We start from the raw sequence: 13,349 nt of genomic DNA, 5'->3' as shown, positions 1-13,349 counted from the left end.
AGCAACATCCTAACTAGAAAAACAGAGGCAAACCAGCACTGTGGATCCTGCTTGATTTGTCAGCTGCAATGGATACAATGGTCCTCATTACGAGTTTGGAGGTAGCCATGCCATTTTTAGCGGTATGGCTACCCCCAAACCAGGTTCCAGAAATAGGGAATTACCGGGCCATGCCGACTTTGGCGGGCCCAGTAATTCCCATTCACGGGACCCGGACCCGGTACATCCCCATTCCCATTGAGGCCCCATAGGGCTCAATGGGAATGGGGAGAATGCTAACAATGGGCCCGTTAAATGACAGGCCCGTTGTTAGCATCCTGGTCTGTTAGCGGGTGCCGCTAAGGACGTCTGGTCTGACCAGGCATCTTTACCGGCACCCGTGAGCAGACCTCGTAATGAGGCGGTAGAGTGATAGCGCCAGCAGCTCTACCGGCGCCGTTATCACACTACCGCACTTGTTGTAATGAGGCCCAATGTATTTGCAATGGATATAATAGATAATGGATATGATTTGTGTATTGTCATCGATTGTCTTGCAATCCTGTTTGGATTCATTGGCAAAGCATAGAGTTTCTTTCTATTTTTCTATAGAGGTACAGTGCAGCAGGTAAGGCTTGGATAGAATTGGTGTAAAGAGACCTTTGTTTTTTGCTCTTTGTTTTTTGCTCTTCATCATCTACCAGCGGCACTTGGTGGGCTGACCAAACAGTGCAGCTTGGGTTTTCAAATGAACCCAGCTGACAACCAAATGCTATCAACCTGAACTTGGTTGATGAGGACAAAACTAGGTCAGCGGCTGTTTCATTCAGTTCAAGGGTTAGATCAGGGCCAACTGGCTTTGTGAAATTGCAGAGAGGTCAGAGGTCCTCCTTACAAGCTGTGGAGCGGTAGAGCCATCATACCCTTGGCTCAAAGAACCTTACCCCAAACCATTCAAGCTGATTCACAATGTTACTATCCTGTTTATCCTGTCAACGCAGTCATGAGGAGTGGCCATATACAACTCAAGCTCATTGCAAAACTATGCCCCTTTATTAAACCAACCTCATTCATGCTCTCACGTTTTCACTGTGGTTGCGCAGTAAAATATATTTATGGAGGCCAACAACAAACTGCTGGTTAATCTACATGTGCTAAAGAACAAAGACATCAGTCTGGTGTGGGGCATGAGAACAAGAAATCATCTTGCATCCATTAGATGCAACCTTGATCGGCTAGCTGCTTGGCAAAATATTCCAGTGAAAGTTTAATCCATCCAGACTGCCATGTTTCATGGCCCGCAGCAGCGGTCTGATATTCTGATGCTATATTACAGTTGTTCGGAATCTGAAAGAATGGTAATACCATTATCGATGCAAAAGAATATACAAAGTGGGAATGTTTTAAATCAAGGGAGTAGAAGTGTGCGCTATCATGCAGCCACATTTTTCGTCCCTACTCTTTTGTTCACCACTTAAAACTCATGGGGATTCATTACGACCCAGGCGCTAAGTGGTTAACGGTGCCGTAAAAGGCTGCAGCGCCGTTAACCACTTAGCGCCTTACTACGAAGTCCCTTTGTGGGACCCGACCTGAACGGCTGGTCTGGACCAGCCGTTAAAGTAGGGACCCGCAAAGGGACCTCGCAGGCAATTACGGTACCGCAATTTGCGGTACCGTAATTGCCGCCTTCCCCATTCCCATTGAGCCCTACGGGGCAAAAATGGGAATGGGGAAGGGCCATGGTGAAATGGGGAAATACTGCCCCGCCAACCTTGGAATGGGTCGGTATTTCCCCATTTCACCATGGCAGACTCGTTACAACACCGGCACCAACCATGGTGCTAATAGCACCATGGTTTAGCGCCGGTGTTGTAATGAGGGCCATGATCACGTTCAGAAGGTCACGACTATTCACATTTCTGTTGAAGTTCTTTATTTATCGTAATATTTTTGTCTACGTGTGGTTTGCTTTGTGTGATGCTGGTTTTATGAGAAGTGCCTTGAAGCTGCATGTTGGGATTAAGAAATAAACTCAACTACAATAATCAACAGATGCCAATTATGTAGCTGCCATATTTCCATCTGTCAAGTGCAAAGTCTCTTCCAGGTGGTGGTTCACTGTAGAAAAGCTGCTAACAGTTGGTTTGTGTCCTCTATATCAGTTAGAATAGACTGTACTTTACGGTCCATACAATTTGATACATTCTGATGAGTCAAATAATTGCATTGCTGCACCAAAGGAAAGTATGTTGCAAAATCCAAAAAGTATTTTTTATTTAAAATGTCACTATCATAAAATTCCAGACTATGAAACGAAGACTTTGGATTCACAGTCAAACCTTTTTCAAAATATATGGTCACACAACAGAGGACATGCTGCAGCGATATAAATATATGCTCAATAACAAAATGACAGTACATTTGAACCGGAAAAACAAATTGAGGCACTGGACTTTACATCAGTTTTGCTCTGCATTGGTCACGAAGATGATGCAATGGCTTCGAAGTAACAAAATATTTGTTTTTCTTTTGTTGAGCATATCGGCTGTGTCTTCATATGCTATATCAAAGAATGTGCTACACTTCACGCCGCCAACCTGCTCATCATGGGGCGTCGTATTCACTTGGTAAACCACGAGACACTTCACACAACATGTACCGCACACAATATGAAAAATAATCATTTTATTTAATGTACAACGCAAAACAACAATAATTTTTGTTATTAAATAAATATTTCTTCGTTACAGAGGGCATTTTATTTTACACTCCATCCCCAGTTTAAACAAATGAAGTTAAATAAATGATATGTTCGGGTGAATTATTTGCGTCTCCGTTCATAATTGTGCATCGTATTCCTTTCAAAAGATCCTGAAAAACAAAAAACATAGTATTGATTGCAGCACAATTACATGGGCAAATATACAAAGAACTTCGACCGGCAAGCTTTCTCTGAAATAGAAGAAAGGTGCAATGGTGATGAACAGCTTATCAACCCCCTTCCCTCTCTGTGGGGCCCTGACACATCACTGAATACAAATGTACTCATTGCAATGTACACCTAGCCACCATTGCGACTGGGGTACACAAACACAACAGAGGCTGGAGCCCTCAGCAGGCACTCCTGTGTGCTTTGGCCTGAAAGGAGGACAACTGGAGAGGCAGAGGATGGGTAAGAGTCGACAGAGATGGAAGTCTAGGTTAGAAGATAGGCCTGTGGGTGTAGGCGATGGGATGGGTGGAACAGTGGTTATGAAGTAGGCCTGGGCTGGGACAGGAGCCACTTGGGCAAACAACGACTTTGGACTGGTTTTCTGCTTGGCCAGCTTGCACGTATGGATAGATCTCAATACAAGGGTCAAATGCATCTTTGGGGGCAAAAGATGATGGTGGCAGGTCTAGGAGCCACCTGTAGAACAAGGGGCATGGTTATGAATTAGTGTAAGATAAAGAAAACGACAAGGTGGCACCAGAAACTGCTGCCCGCTCACTCCTCACGCACACACAAGTGTGGACGCCATTGCCACCTTTTGATTTTCACTATGCACACAGAAATTCCCCCCTAACTATGAGAAAGGAACTCAGCGAATTTAGGAAGGCAGACCCCCTGCCCATGTCGAAAGAGTGCATTTCACAGCACGTCTTTCAGTAAGAATTGGAAAAAAGCCAGGCAGCACTAAGCATATTTCACAGCAACAGTTCCTCAACCTGCTGCACTACCTTTGCAGCTTTCACTTGGCACTGGACAGTTAATAAACACAGTGGTGGATTCCCAATATTGCTTAAAACGTACTGCATAATTCATTTACAGGGCTTAAGGGGTCAAAACTTATCTCCAGCATTACTTACCGTGCGCAAAGAGCATTTAAGATATAAGAACAGAAGACTAATAAAACATCTCTACAGGGGCAACGTGAGGTTCCTGACCAATTGCTAAAGAACTAAGGTGGCAGTTGGCCCCTTTGCCCCATGTACTCTGCACACAAGCCATGGACACTGCAGCGCTGGGTATGGTTTATAAGGGCCACATTTAGAACAGTTACATGGCTGCAGCGATGTATTCATTTACATATGTTTTCTCATAGTATATAGTTTCATGGTTGATCTTCTGAAAACTAGGGATTGCACAGTTCATAAATATAATATCTTTATGTGACGCTTCCATCCACAGATGTATCATTTCATACTTAGTAACATAACTAATTGGAGTCACTAAACTCTAAAGTCAATGATGCTACTTTTTTTTACCTCAGAAAGATGAAAGGTGGTGTCATGCCTGCTAGAGTTGGAACAGGTATATGTTTAAAACATGCTTTAAATGCACTAATTTTGATGAATTGTGTTTAACATTTCCTTGGGGGATACTCCCAAACCCCTCATAGGAGGGTTGGACTCACGCACTGTGCTCGCACCGCCAGCGAAATATGGGGCCACTTTTAAAAAGAAATTCCAGGGGCACTTTTTGTTCCCATTCCAGCCCTGATCATCAAAGTACTAGATTGGGGATTCTGGTATAGATTATGGCTTCAGCTCTATGACATTTACAATTACCATAATGGCAAAGATACAGTAAGCGTCATGGAAGCTATTTACCTACTACACTGGCAAAGATTGTAGTTATGGCTTCTTGAGGACCTATTACACATACTGGCAAATAACGCAGCTGTAACATCACAGTGATTTACAGTGGGAATGTCGGCATATATTTTGAGTGCAGCTTCATGAAAGTAATTTGTAGTGCCAATGCTGGCATATAGGGTAGACACAAGCATTATCTGAATGTTGGTTACATGCCATCTACTGGACTAGATTACGTGTTGCCCTAAAGGACCAATTGTAAATTGTCTGGCTTTTAGCCTATTTTTTCTCAAACATTGTGCTATAAAGTACACAATTTCAACACATTATTTTTAAAGTTTACTCATGGTAGACTCCCCCTTGAAGATAACTTCACTACAACTGGTTGCTTGTGCTAATTTGCCACTATTAACCTTGAATCATTTACAATGCCAGTGCCCCTCCCCCTGCCCGTCCCACTGAGCACCAAAAGTTGCCTCCACCACTGGCATATGAAGAATAATGTTAGTGGTAGTGCACAGTGGTGGCTGGTAAATGGGCAGGCACCAGTACCTTTGTTTTTTATGTTAGATGAAAGTCTGAACTTCTTTTTTCAAAAACGCAGTGTGTGGGCAACAGCACAATCATCAGGGGCATTGTGCATGTGTAGTAACCAACCTGTGAGTATCAGGGAGGGCCCCGACTTCTTTAAGAAGCTTAGGGGCCCTCATTATCAGGCCCTGCATTTTGTGTTGCAGCATAGCTGGGCTTGGCAAACTGAAATTATTAAAATATTTGGATTTTGCAGAATGTACTAGAATTCTGTAAACTCAACTTTGGTGTCAAGAAGACAAAAGATTTTTTAAATGTATGACAAATCTACCAAGCATGCTCAATCAGAATTCACCTCTGAGACCCTAAGTCTCTTTGTGGCAAATGGCAAGAACTTCTAAATACTGACAGAAATTACTGACAAAAATGAACATAACTGGGGTTTGAATATGCTAAATCACAACCAGCTCCAGGGGATTCAGATAACAGATTCAGCATGTGTGGCATGTAACTGTGTAAAACTACACAAATGTCGAAGATGTCACCTTGAACGTACTGACGTGGGTTGTGTCTTATAGTCCTGCACCAGCTTATCCGTATTTAGAAGACAGGTATTAGGCCAACTGGAATAAAAAGATGGCTGCACACTTGGCTGTAGCACTGATGGCTAGCAACTACCATAACAGTGCTCTAAATGCACAGTCCGCAAATGCAAAATGAGCAAAGGCACAACTCCCATGAATTGACTAGGGCATATGAGGAAAAGGGCAGAGTAAGAAATAAATAATGAGATTCCAAGGCTAGAGGCACATATTCCTGTAGACCTAAAGGCCATGTTTTAGATGACTTGAAACGGCAGATGGCTACCGTAGTGTGAACGTAAAGTAACACTGTGCCTGTGAAATCTATGCTATGAAGAATAAGCTAAAACCACAAGAGCCACAAACAACAACTTGATGCAAATAAAAATAAGATTTCTGTATGACTCGTTTATGTATGTCAAGTGTCAAAAAGGTACTGTAATGTGTCACGTCATTCCCAAACTTACTACGCTAATACCCCATGTTTTTGTCAGAAGTGGACACCCATGTCTTTCAACCCTACTCTTTCCGGGGGACATGTGGCATGATGTCACTGTTTGTAAGTGGTAATCCTCTTATGTGGTTGTAGCAATTAGGGCATAACCACCAAACCTGAAAATGTTAAGGCTGTGGAATTCAAGTTTTACTTGCAAATGCTTTCTTCTTTTCATTGCAGATAGCTAGTCTTGTGCACAAAATATTAATTTCATTCATTGAATGTGTGTGGTTCTTTTTACATTATACAATCCTGAATACATTTTTCATTTAACACTCTAGTAAAATTCAAAATCTTACAAAATAAATCTTACAAAATAAAATAAATCTGTTAAAATCACAAAATATCATATGTAGTAAAATGAAACATATTGGAACATACATGTTTAAATGTGTTTGATACTTTTAAGAAAAATATCCATTGATAAACATATGACAAAATTAATATATGCTCTTTTAAAAATGTAGTCTTTATTAAGTGTAGAAAAATATATAATTCGAATAATATTTCTAAAAGTTTCAAAACTTACTTCAACTAGTTTTTTTCTTTAAAGAAATGTAAATCAAAGGTTCTTTACTCTATACATTGTGAACATATATTTTATATAATACTAATTTTGATAAGTTTGTACCTGACTTTAGTTGCACCATTACCCTAAATGGTAGCTTTCAAAGATTAAAAAATGATATTTTATGCTTGAATTTTATGTCAGTACAGCTAAGTGGGCGTGGAAGACATTTTGACGAGTTGGCAAGCTGAGTACAGCAGTTCCTTCAGGGATTCCATTGAGGCATCACACCTTGCTTGAGATTGCAGGGATGTGGGCTTCTTCAATGGCTGAAGCCACTTCAGTGGTAATCACTGAGTATTTGCATGAAGTGAACAAGAGAGGGTTTAACAAAAGGTGAGAACTTCCTCTAACAGTCTGACTCATTAATCTGTTTCCGTACTTTCAAATATGAGCTATTTCAGGTCTTCAATATTTATTATTCTAACTCTGTAGGACTGTGCCAACAAAGGCAAAGCACCAAATGACTGATTTCCACAATGTATTGGTGCTAGGTTTACCTATCCATAGTATGGGGGCATTGATCTGAATAACATTCCTCAGAGGAAGGATGGAGCAGGACTTGTATCTGGTTAGATTGTCAGCCTAGCTGAAATAGTGTAAAATATCAGAACATGTGAGCATAGGCAAACTCCTGCAGCACTCTATCAACCACCACCTCAACCACACGTGAACATGGAACAGGGATTCACTTAAAAATGGGCTCACATTTCAATCATCATTAGAAATAGAAATGAGGCAGAAAGGAAATTGTCTGTAAATATATTATGTGATTATTCTTGGTATGTAGAACCTTTTAATAGAGGGGCATTTTAAATACAGTACTTGTCATGAACATTTTGAATCTCAAGTGAAATGCACACACATGTATTCTTGCTTTGCCATCATCATTCCATCATCTCACTCCAGGTAAAATCAACTTCAGGTTTCCTCTTGGACAAGGCCCATTTCCCTCTCATCCCTCAAGATGTCACCCCTCCTCAGTACTCATCCAATTCAGACAGAGTCCCAGTCTGCAGTCTTCAGAATCCCAAAGCTCTATCAATACTTCCTGTCGGTATCTTCTTGAACAGGCCCATTTTCCCACACTAAATTATATTTCATCACAATTTCTGATTGGTGAAATCTTACCGTTGGCTTGCTTAACTGGTTGGGACTTCCAGAGACTAAACCCCTTGATTTCATAGGTTGATCATATTGTAGACATGTGAAAGTTGATTATTCTGAATAATTTAAACCCTTCCTCTTATTTTCTTGCATAACTTCTGGTAGGAATTCGTCTCATCAATGAAATTGGGATTTGCAGGTTTGCATGATCAAGGTGAAATCAGGGACATGTCACTTGAATGTGTGCAACAACATTTGATGAAGCTATTAATATGTATATGTGTATAATCTATTAATATGTATTATTTAATAATAATTAATAATGTTATAATATGAATACATACTAACATATCGTATTTGGTCACATTTTCTAGAGAAGACTCTCATAATGCCAAGCAATCAAGCCGTCAGATCCTTCAAGAACGTACCAGTTGAGTTTCTCACAGAAGACCTCACCAAACTCCACCTCCATGTAGTCCTGACGAACAAGGACTGCAACTCGATTCTCCAAGAACTCAACACCACCCTCACAAACAACATCAACCACCATGCCCCAGTGAAATGGTGCACCCTAAAGCCTAAAAGTTTAGCTCACTGGTAGACTTGAGAACTCAACCTCAAACAAACAATCAGAAAACAAGAAAAGAATGGGGGAAAATCCTTCAGCGCATCCAACCTCGCCCTGCTCAAGGAACTCTGTGCTGCATGAAGGCGACTGATCAACACTGCCAAGGCCAACTACTACCAAAACACCATAGCCAAGGCAAACAATGAAAGCAGAGCCCTCTTCAAAACATCAAGCAATGCATCACCCCTCTGACTGACCCACCCGTAGCACACTACATCGAACAATCCACCGCCATCAACTCTTTCTTCATCAACAAGATCAACATGGTCTGCCAACACATAGACACCAACGCCACAACTGACAGCACAATACGCATCCCATCTTTCAAAACTGCAACTACCTGGACAACTTTCACGATACTAACTATGAAAGACTTCACTGACTCTGTGGCATCCCTCAAGGCCACATCGTATGTGGATGACATCCTCCCTGCCTCCTTACTGAAGACCCTTCTGACTGAAGTACTCCTCCCCTATCTGACAATCATCAACAGCTCCCTAACTCAAGACACCTTCCCCTTGACACTCAACACCGGACAAATCCTCCCACTTCTTAAGAAACCAAAACTGGACCCTGACGATCTCAGCAACTACAGCCCCATTATCCATCTTCCCTTCCTAAATAGGGTCCTTGAGAAAGCAGTAGTCACACAACTCCAACCCATCAAAGCCAATAACCTTCTTCAGTCCTACCAATCTGGCTTCAAACCCAGATGTAGCACAGAAACAGCTACCATCAAGGTGATCGATGATGCCCTTCAAATCCTTGATGATGGCCATCCTTGCCTCCTTGTTCCCACTGACCTCTCAGCAGCATTTGACATAGTAGACCACCAGACACTCACCAACAATCTACATGGCTGCATAGGGATCATCGAGATTGTCCCCAGCTGGTTCAAATGCTACCGCCAACAGTTCGTACAAATGGATTCTTCCAGATCACCAACTCTACCCATCACCACAAGGGTCCATGCTGTCCACTGTGATCTTCAATCTGTGCATTGACCCTCTCAGAACCCTCCCCACTCTACACAACATCCACATTCACCAATATGCAGATCTACCTCTGTATATCCTCCATCGAAGACATACACAGGCTCAAGGCCTGCCTCACATTGATCCAATCATGGATGTCCAGTGCTTACCTGAAGCTCAACCCCTCTAAGACTGAATTCCTGCTGCTAACCAACAACACCAAACACCCTGACATCCATACCTGGATCTCTGCTATCAACCTTGAGAGATTCACAACCCAGCTGGCACACTGTGGCAAGTTCCTTGGGTTCAACAACGACAGACACCTCATGTTCAAATAGCAAGGAAGACACAAACGGCCTGGTACCAACTTTCTCTGCTGCAGAAAATCAAGCTCTTCATCACAGAAAACTGCTTCAGATCCACTGTTCAAGCCTTGGTTCTCTGTCACCTGAATGGTGGCAATGCCCTTTTGAAAGGCCATCTGGCAACTACCCCAGCACCCCTGAAATGTGTCCTGCAGGCTGCAGCAAGACTCATTAAAGGACTCTGCAAATCCAACCACATCACCCTGACCCTCATAGAACTGCACTGGCCCCCACTGCAAGCCTGTATCATCTTCAAATCCTGTTGCATCATCTACAAGGCTATAATCTTGAAGTCCCCAACCTACCTCACTGAGAAGCTCAGCATTTCCAGAGGCCTGCAATCCAACAGAAGTAAGGAAATGTGCAGCCTTGAATTATGACAGTGCAGGAAGGAAATAACCAGAAGACATGCCTCATCTGTCTACATTCCAAGATTCTGGAACCTTGTCAACATCAGACTTGAACCTATTACTTCTTCAGTTCAGGAAAGAGCACAAGACCTTCCTCTTCAAGGAATGGCTCCTCATTAACACCTAAGTGCACACACCCTTCACTCACCACCCTGCCTGAGACTCGATGATCTGCTCCCACTGTCTCCCCCCATGCTGCCAATTGCCCACCATCCAGCTTATTGCACCTTTTTTTCTCTGCATTATCTCATCCTTTGGAGTGTCAAACCCCTTCTACGCTTACGACACCAAGCTCTTTCTATTCTTCTCGCCCTTCTCCTCAGACATTCATCAGACTCTCTCATCCTGCCTCACCGCCATCAAGTCCTGGATGACCTCTCACTTCCTCACTCTCAATGCTGAAAAAACAGAGGTCCTATTCTTTCCCACAAACACTCTCATTTTGCAATCTCCTCACTCTTCCATCTCTTTTCCTCTCTCCTGTCTCTCAATCGCTCCCTCTGCCCGCAATCTTGGCATTTACTTTGACTCTAATCTCTCCTGTGACCACCACATCTCCCTTACACCCAGCGCCTGTCGATTTCATCTCTACAACATTCGCAAAGTACACCCTTTTCTCAATTTCCACACTACAAAACTCCTCATCTCCTCACTAGTCTTCTCCCGACTATTCTATTGTTCTTTTCTGTTCTTTGGTCTTTCCCACACATGTTTCTCCTCTTAAATCTATCATTCTTCAATTTGCTCACTCTGTCCTCTCTCCTACCATGACCCAACTTTCTCTGTCTTGTATTTAAATGTCTCTATAGCCTTGCTCCTGACTACCTTGCATCTCTCCTTTCTTTTTACTCTCCATCTCGCTCCCTCCGCTCTACTAATCATTTTAGACTCAATGTCCCATGTCCCCCTTGCGCCCAATCCCGTTTTCGCTTGTTCCAGCTCCTAGTCCCTCTTATCTGGAACATGCTTCCCATGTCTCTTCGCTCCATTTCTTCCTATCCTCTGTTCAGTTCCTCTCTAAAAACCCACCTGCTACAGTCCGCTAATTGATTTAATCTGCTTTGAACACTGATTCATTCATTAATTTACTCTAAGGAACGCTAATTGATTGTTACTGTTTATGAACACTGATTGACTGATTACTCCCAGGAATGATAATTAATTGTTACTATTTACGAACACAGTTTGAATGTTACTGTTTATGAACGCTGATTTGCATTCTGTTTCATTATATTGTTGACTGTCCTATGTAAAGTGCTTTGGACAAAGGCGCTATATAAAACACAATGAATACAAATACAAATGAACACCCTAATAACAATAATAATGATGTCAGAACAGTTTTACTTTTTCAAAAAGGCCTGTGCATCGTAAAGATGCAGTGAAAATAACTTTTAAACATGGAGTAATGTAATTTACATGGTCAGCTTTACTTCTGTGGCTTACTTTCAGTTAGATATTTATAGTTTCCTTTTTCAACAACTATCTAGTACGGTGTGGGACTGCAGGACTTAAAGTGTAACCCATACCCACAAGCAACAATTTGTTCGCAGACCTATTTATGACAAAACTGTTCAGGCAAAAATGTATGCATCAAAAGTATTTATTCTGACATATCCTTAGAGTCTAGTGAGATGTGGTTAAGGATAAGGAAGTGCAAATAGATATGAATTGGTGTTAGGGAGAATTCTCTTATAAGGCTAATTTCCCAAACCTAGTGAGTCCCCCAGCAGCTTTGCTGGATTTTTGGGGTTTGTTTTTTTCTCCTGCTAAGAGTGAGACTCTTTTTCCTCCCACTCTTAGGCATGATTTGGGGTATGTCTCTGACTTTTTGTGTGCTTATGGGCTATGGGGTCTTTTACTCCATAGGGTATCATCTGTTTTTTTGTGTATGTGTTACACAGCACCCTGAGTACAGTAACACAGGGGTGTCATAGTGACCCCCAAACATAGACTCCATACCCTGGGACTGACTTCTGTCTCTCAGGGCATGTAAAGTCATTATTGACTTTACTAGTCCAAAATTGTGAACAGAACCAGTACAAACCATCATATTGTGGAAGTACTGGAAGGGGTTAATTCGATTGCCCCTGGGTCTGTTTCCGAGGGGGCACTGTCCAGTCCCCCCTTGTTGAGTTTCTGGCTGGTGGCAGTGGTTACCACGCAAAATATTCCACCGGAATATTTCCCTACGGGATTTTCCCATTGATTTTAAACGCACCACTTTTTGGTGCAATGTTAAAGATACCGCCAGTTTATTTATTTAATATTAAATCAACGGTTGGGTCTTTTTGCCAGAACTCTTTTCTAAAATGGCGTTCGTGTCCGTCTCTGTAACTCCAACCAAGGTTGGGCCCTTTGTTCCACTTGTTGGTGGGCTTCTCCACAGAAGCCCTCCAACTGATGCCACTCTGTCTGGGTTCCACCCTGGACTGCGTTGCCTTAGCAACTCAAGTCGCACTCTGTTCTGATTGGGCCAGTGGTGAGCCGCCCATGCAAAATGGTCACACTTCCTGGGCCAGAGGTTTGGAGCTAAGAGTTACACTTTGTTGGATCATTATCCCAGCTTATTTGGTCGTTGCTTGGGTTCTTTCATAGGATATGATATTGAGACCACAATAAAGAAGGGTAAATCGTCAAATGTGATATGCCTTGATGGTTTACCAAACATGGTGATGAAAGATAACCCTACTCTTTAGTCGGCAATTCTGTTTGAACCTTTTTCTAATATTGCACTTCAATGTGTACTCCCCAAATCATGGAGTGCTTGTTATATTGTGCCTGTCTTCAAAAAAGGAGACTGCTTAAACCTAGCCAATTACAGGCTGATTGCCTTGTTGGATACATCTTCAAAAATCTTCTTGTCACTTTTATTGGACGATCTCAATGATTGGGGACAAACAATTGGGTGCCCGATCAAGCTCCAAACAGGTTTACACAAAGGGAATGACCCCTCTCTTAATGGGATTTTGTGTACGTAGCTTCAAAGACAAGCACAGATTTAGAACCAGTGTATATGGCTATGGTAGACCTCTTGTGCGCGTTCAATTATGTCAAACTTTGGAACAAATTGTCAAATTGGGGTATCTCTAATGGCCTTTTAAAAATTTGTTTTCTGTTAGATAT

General features: G+C 42.1%; 1 protein-coding gene across 2 annotated transcripts in view; it reads right to left on the bottom strand.

Annotated features, from left to right (window-relative positions):
* Positions 1–2,227: 2,227 nt before the first annotated feature.
* The window catches only part of TAC1 (tachykinin precursor 1), a 112,832-nt gene continuing 101,710 nt past the window's right edge, over positions 2,228–13,349 (bottom strand). For both annotated transcript variants that reach the window (XM_069648541.1, XM_069648542.1), the window contains one exon: positions 2,228–2,853. In XM_069648541.1, the coding sequence (XP_069504642.1) occupies positions 2,804–2,853 (50 nt within the window). In that variant the 3' untranslated portion in view covers positions 2,228–2,803. The remainder of the gene's footprint in view (positions 2,854–13,349) is intronic.

The sequence above is a fragment of the Ambystoma mexicanum genome, chromosome 2q, assembly GCF_040938575.1.
Source record: "Ambystoma mexicanum isolate Mex_15411 chromosome 2q, UKY_AmexF1_1, whole genome shotgun sequence".
Lineage (NCBI taxonomy): Eukaryota > Metazoa > Chordata > Amphibia > Caudata > Ambystomatidae > Ambystoma > Ambystoma mexicanum.
The sequence above is the reverse complement of the archived record's forward strand: the minus strand, read 5'-3'. Positions and strand labels throughout refer to the sequence as shown.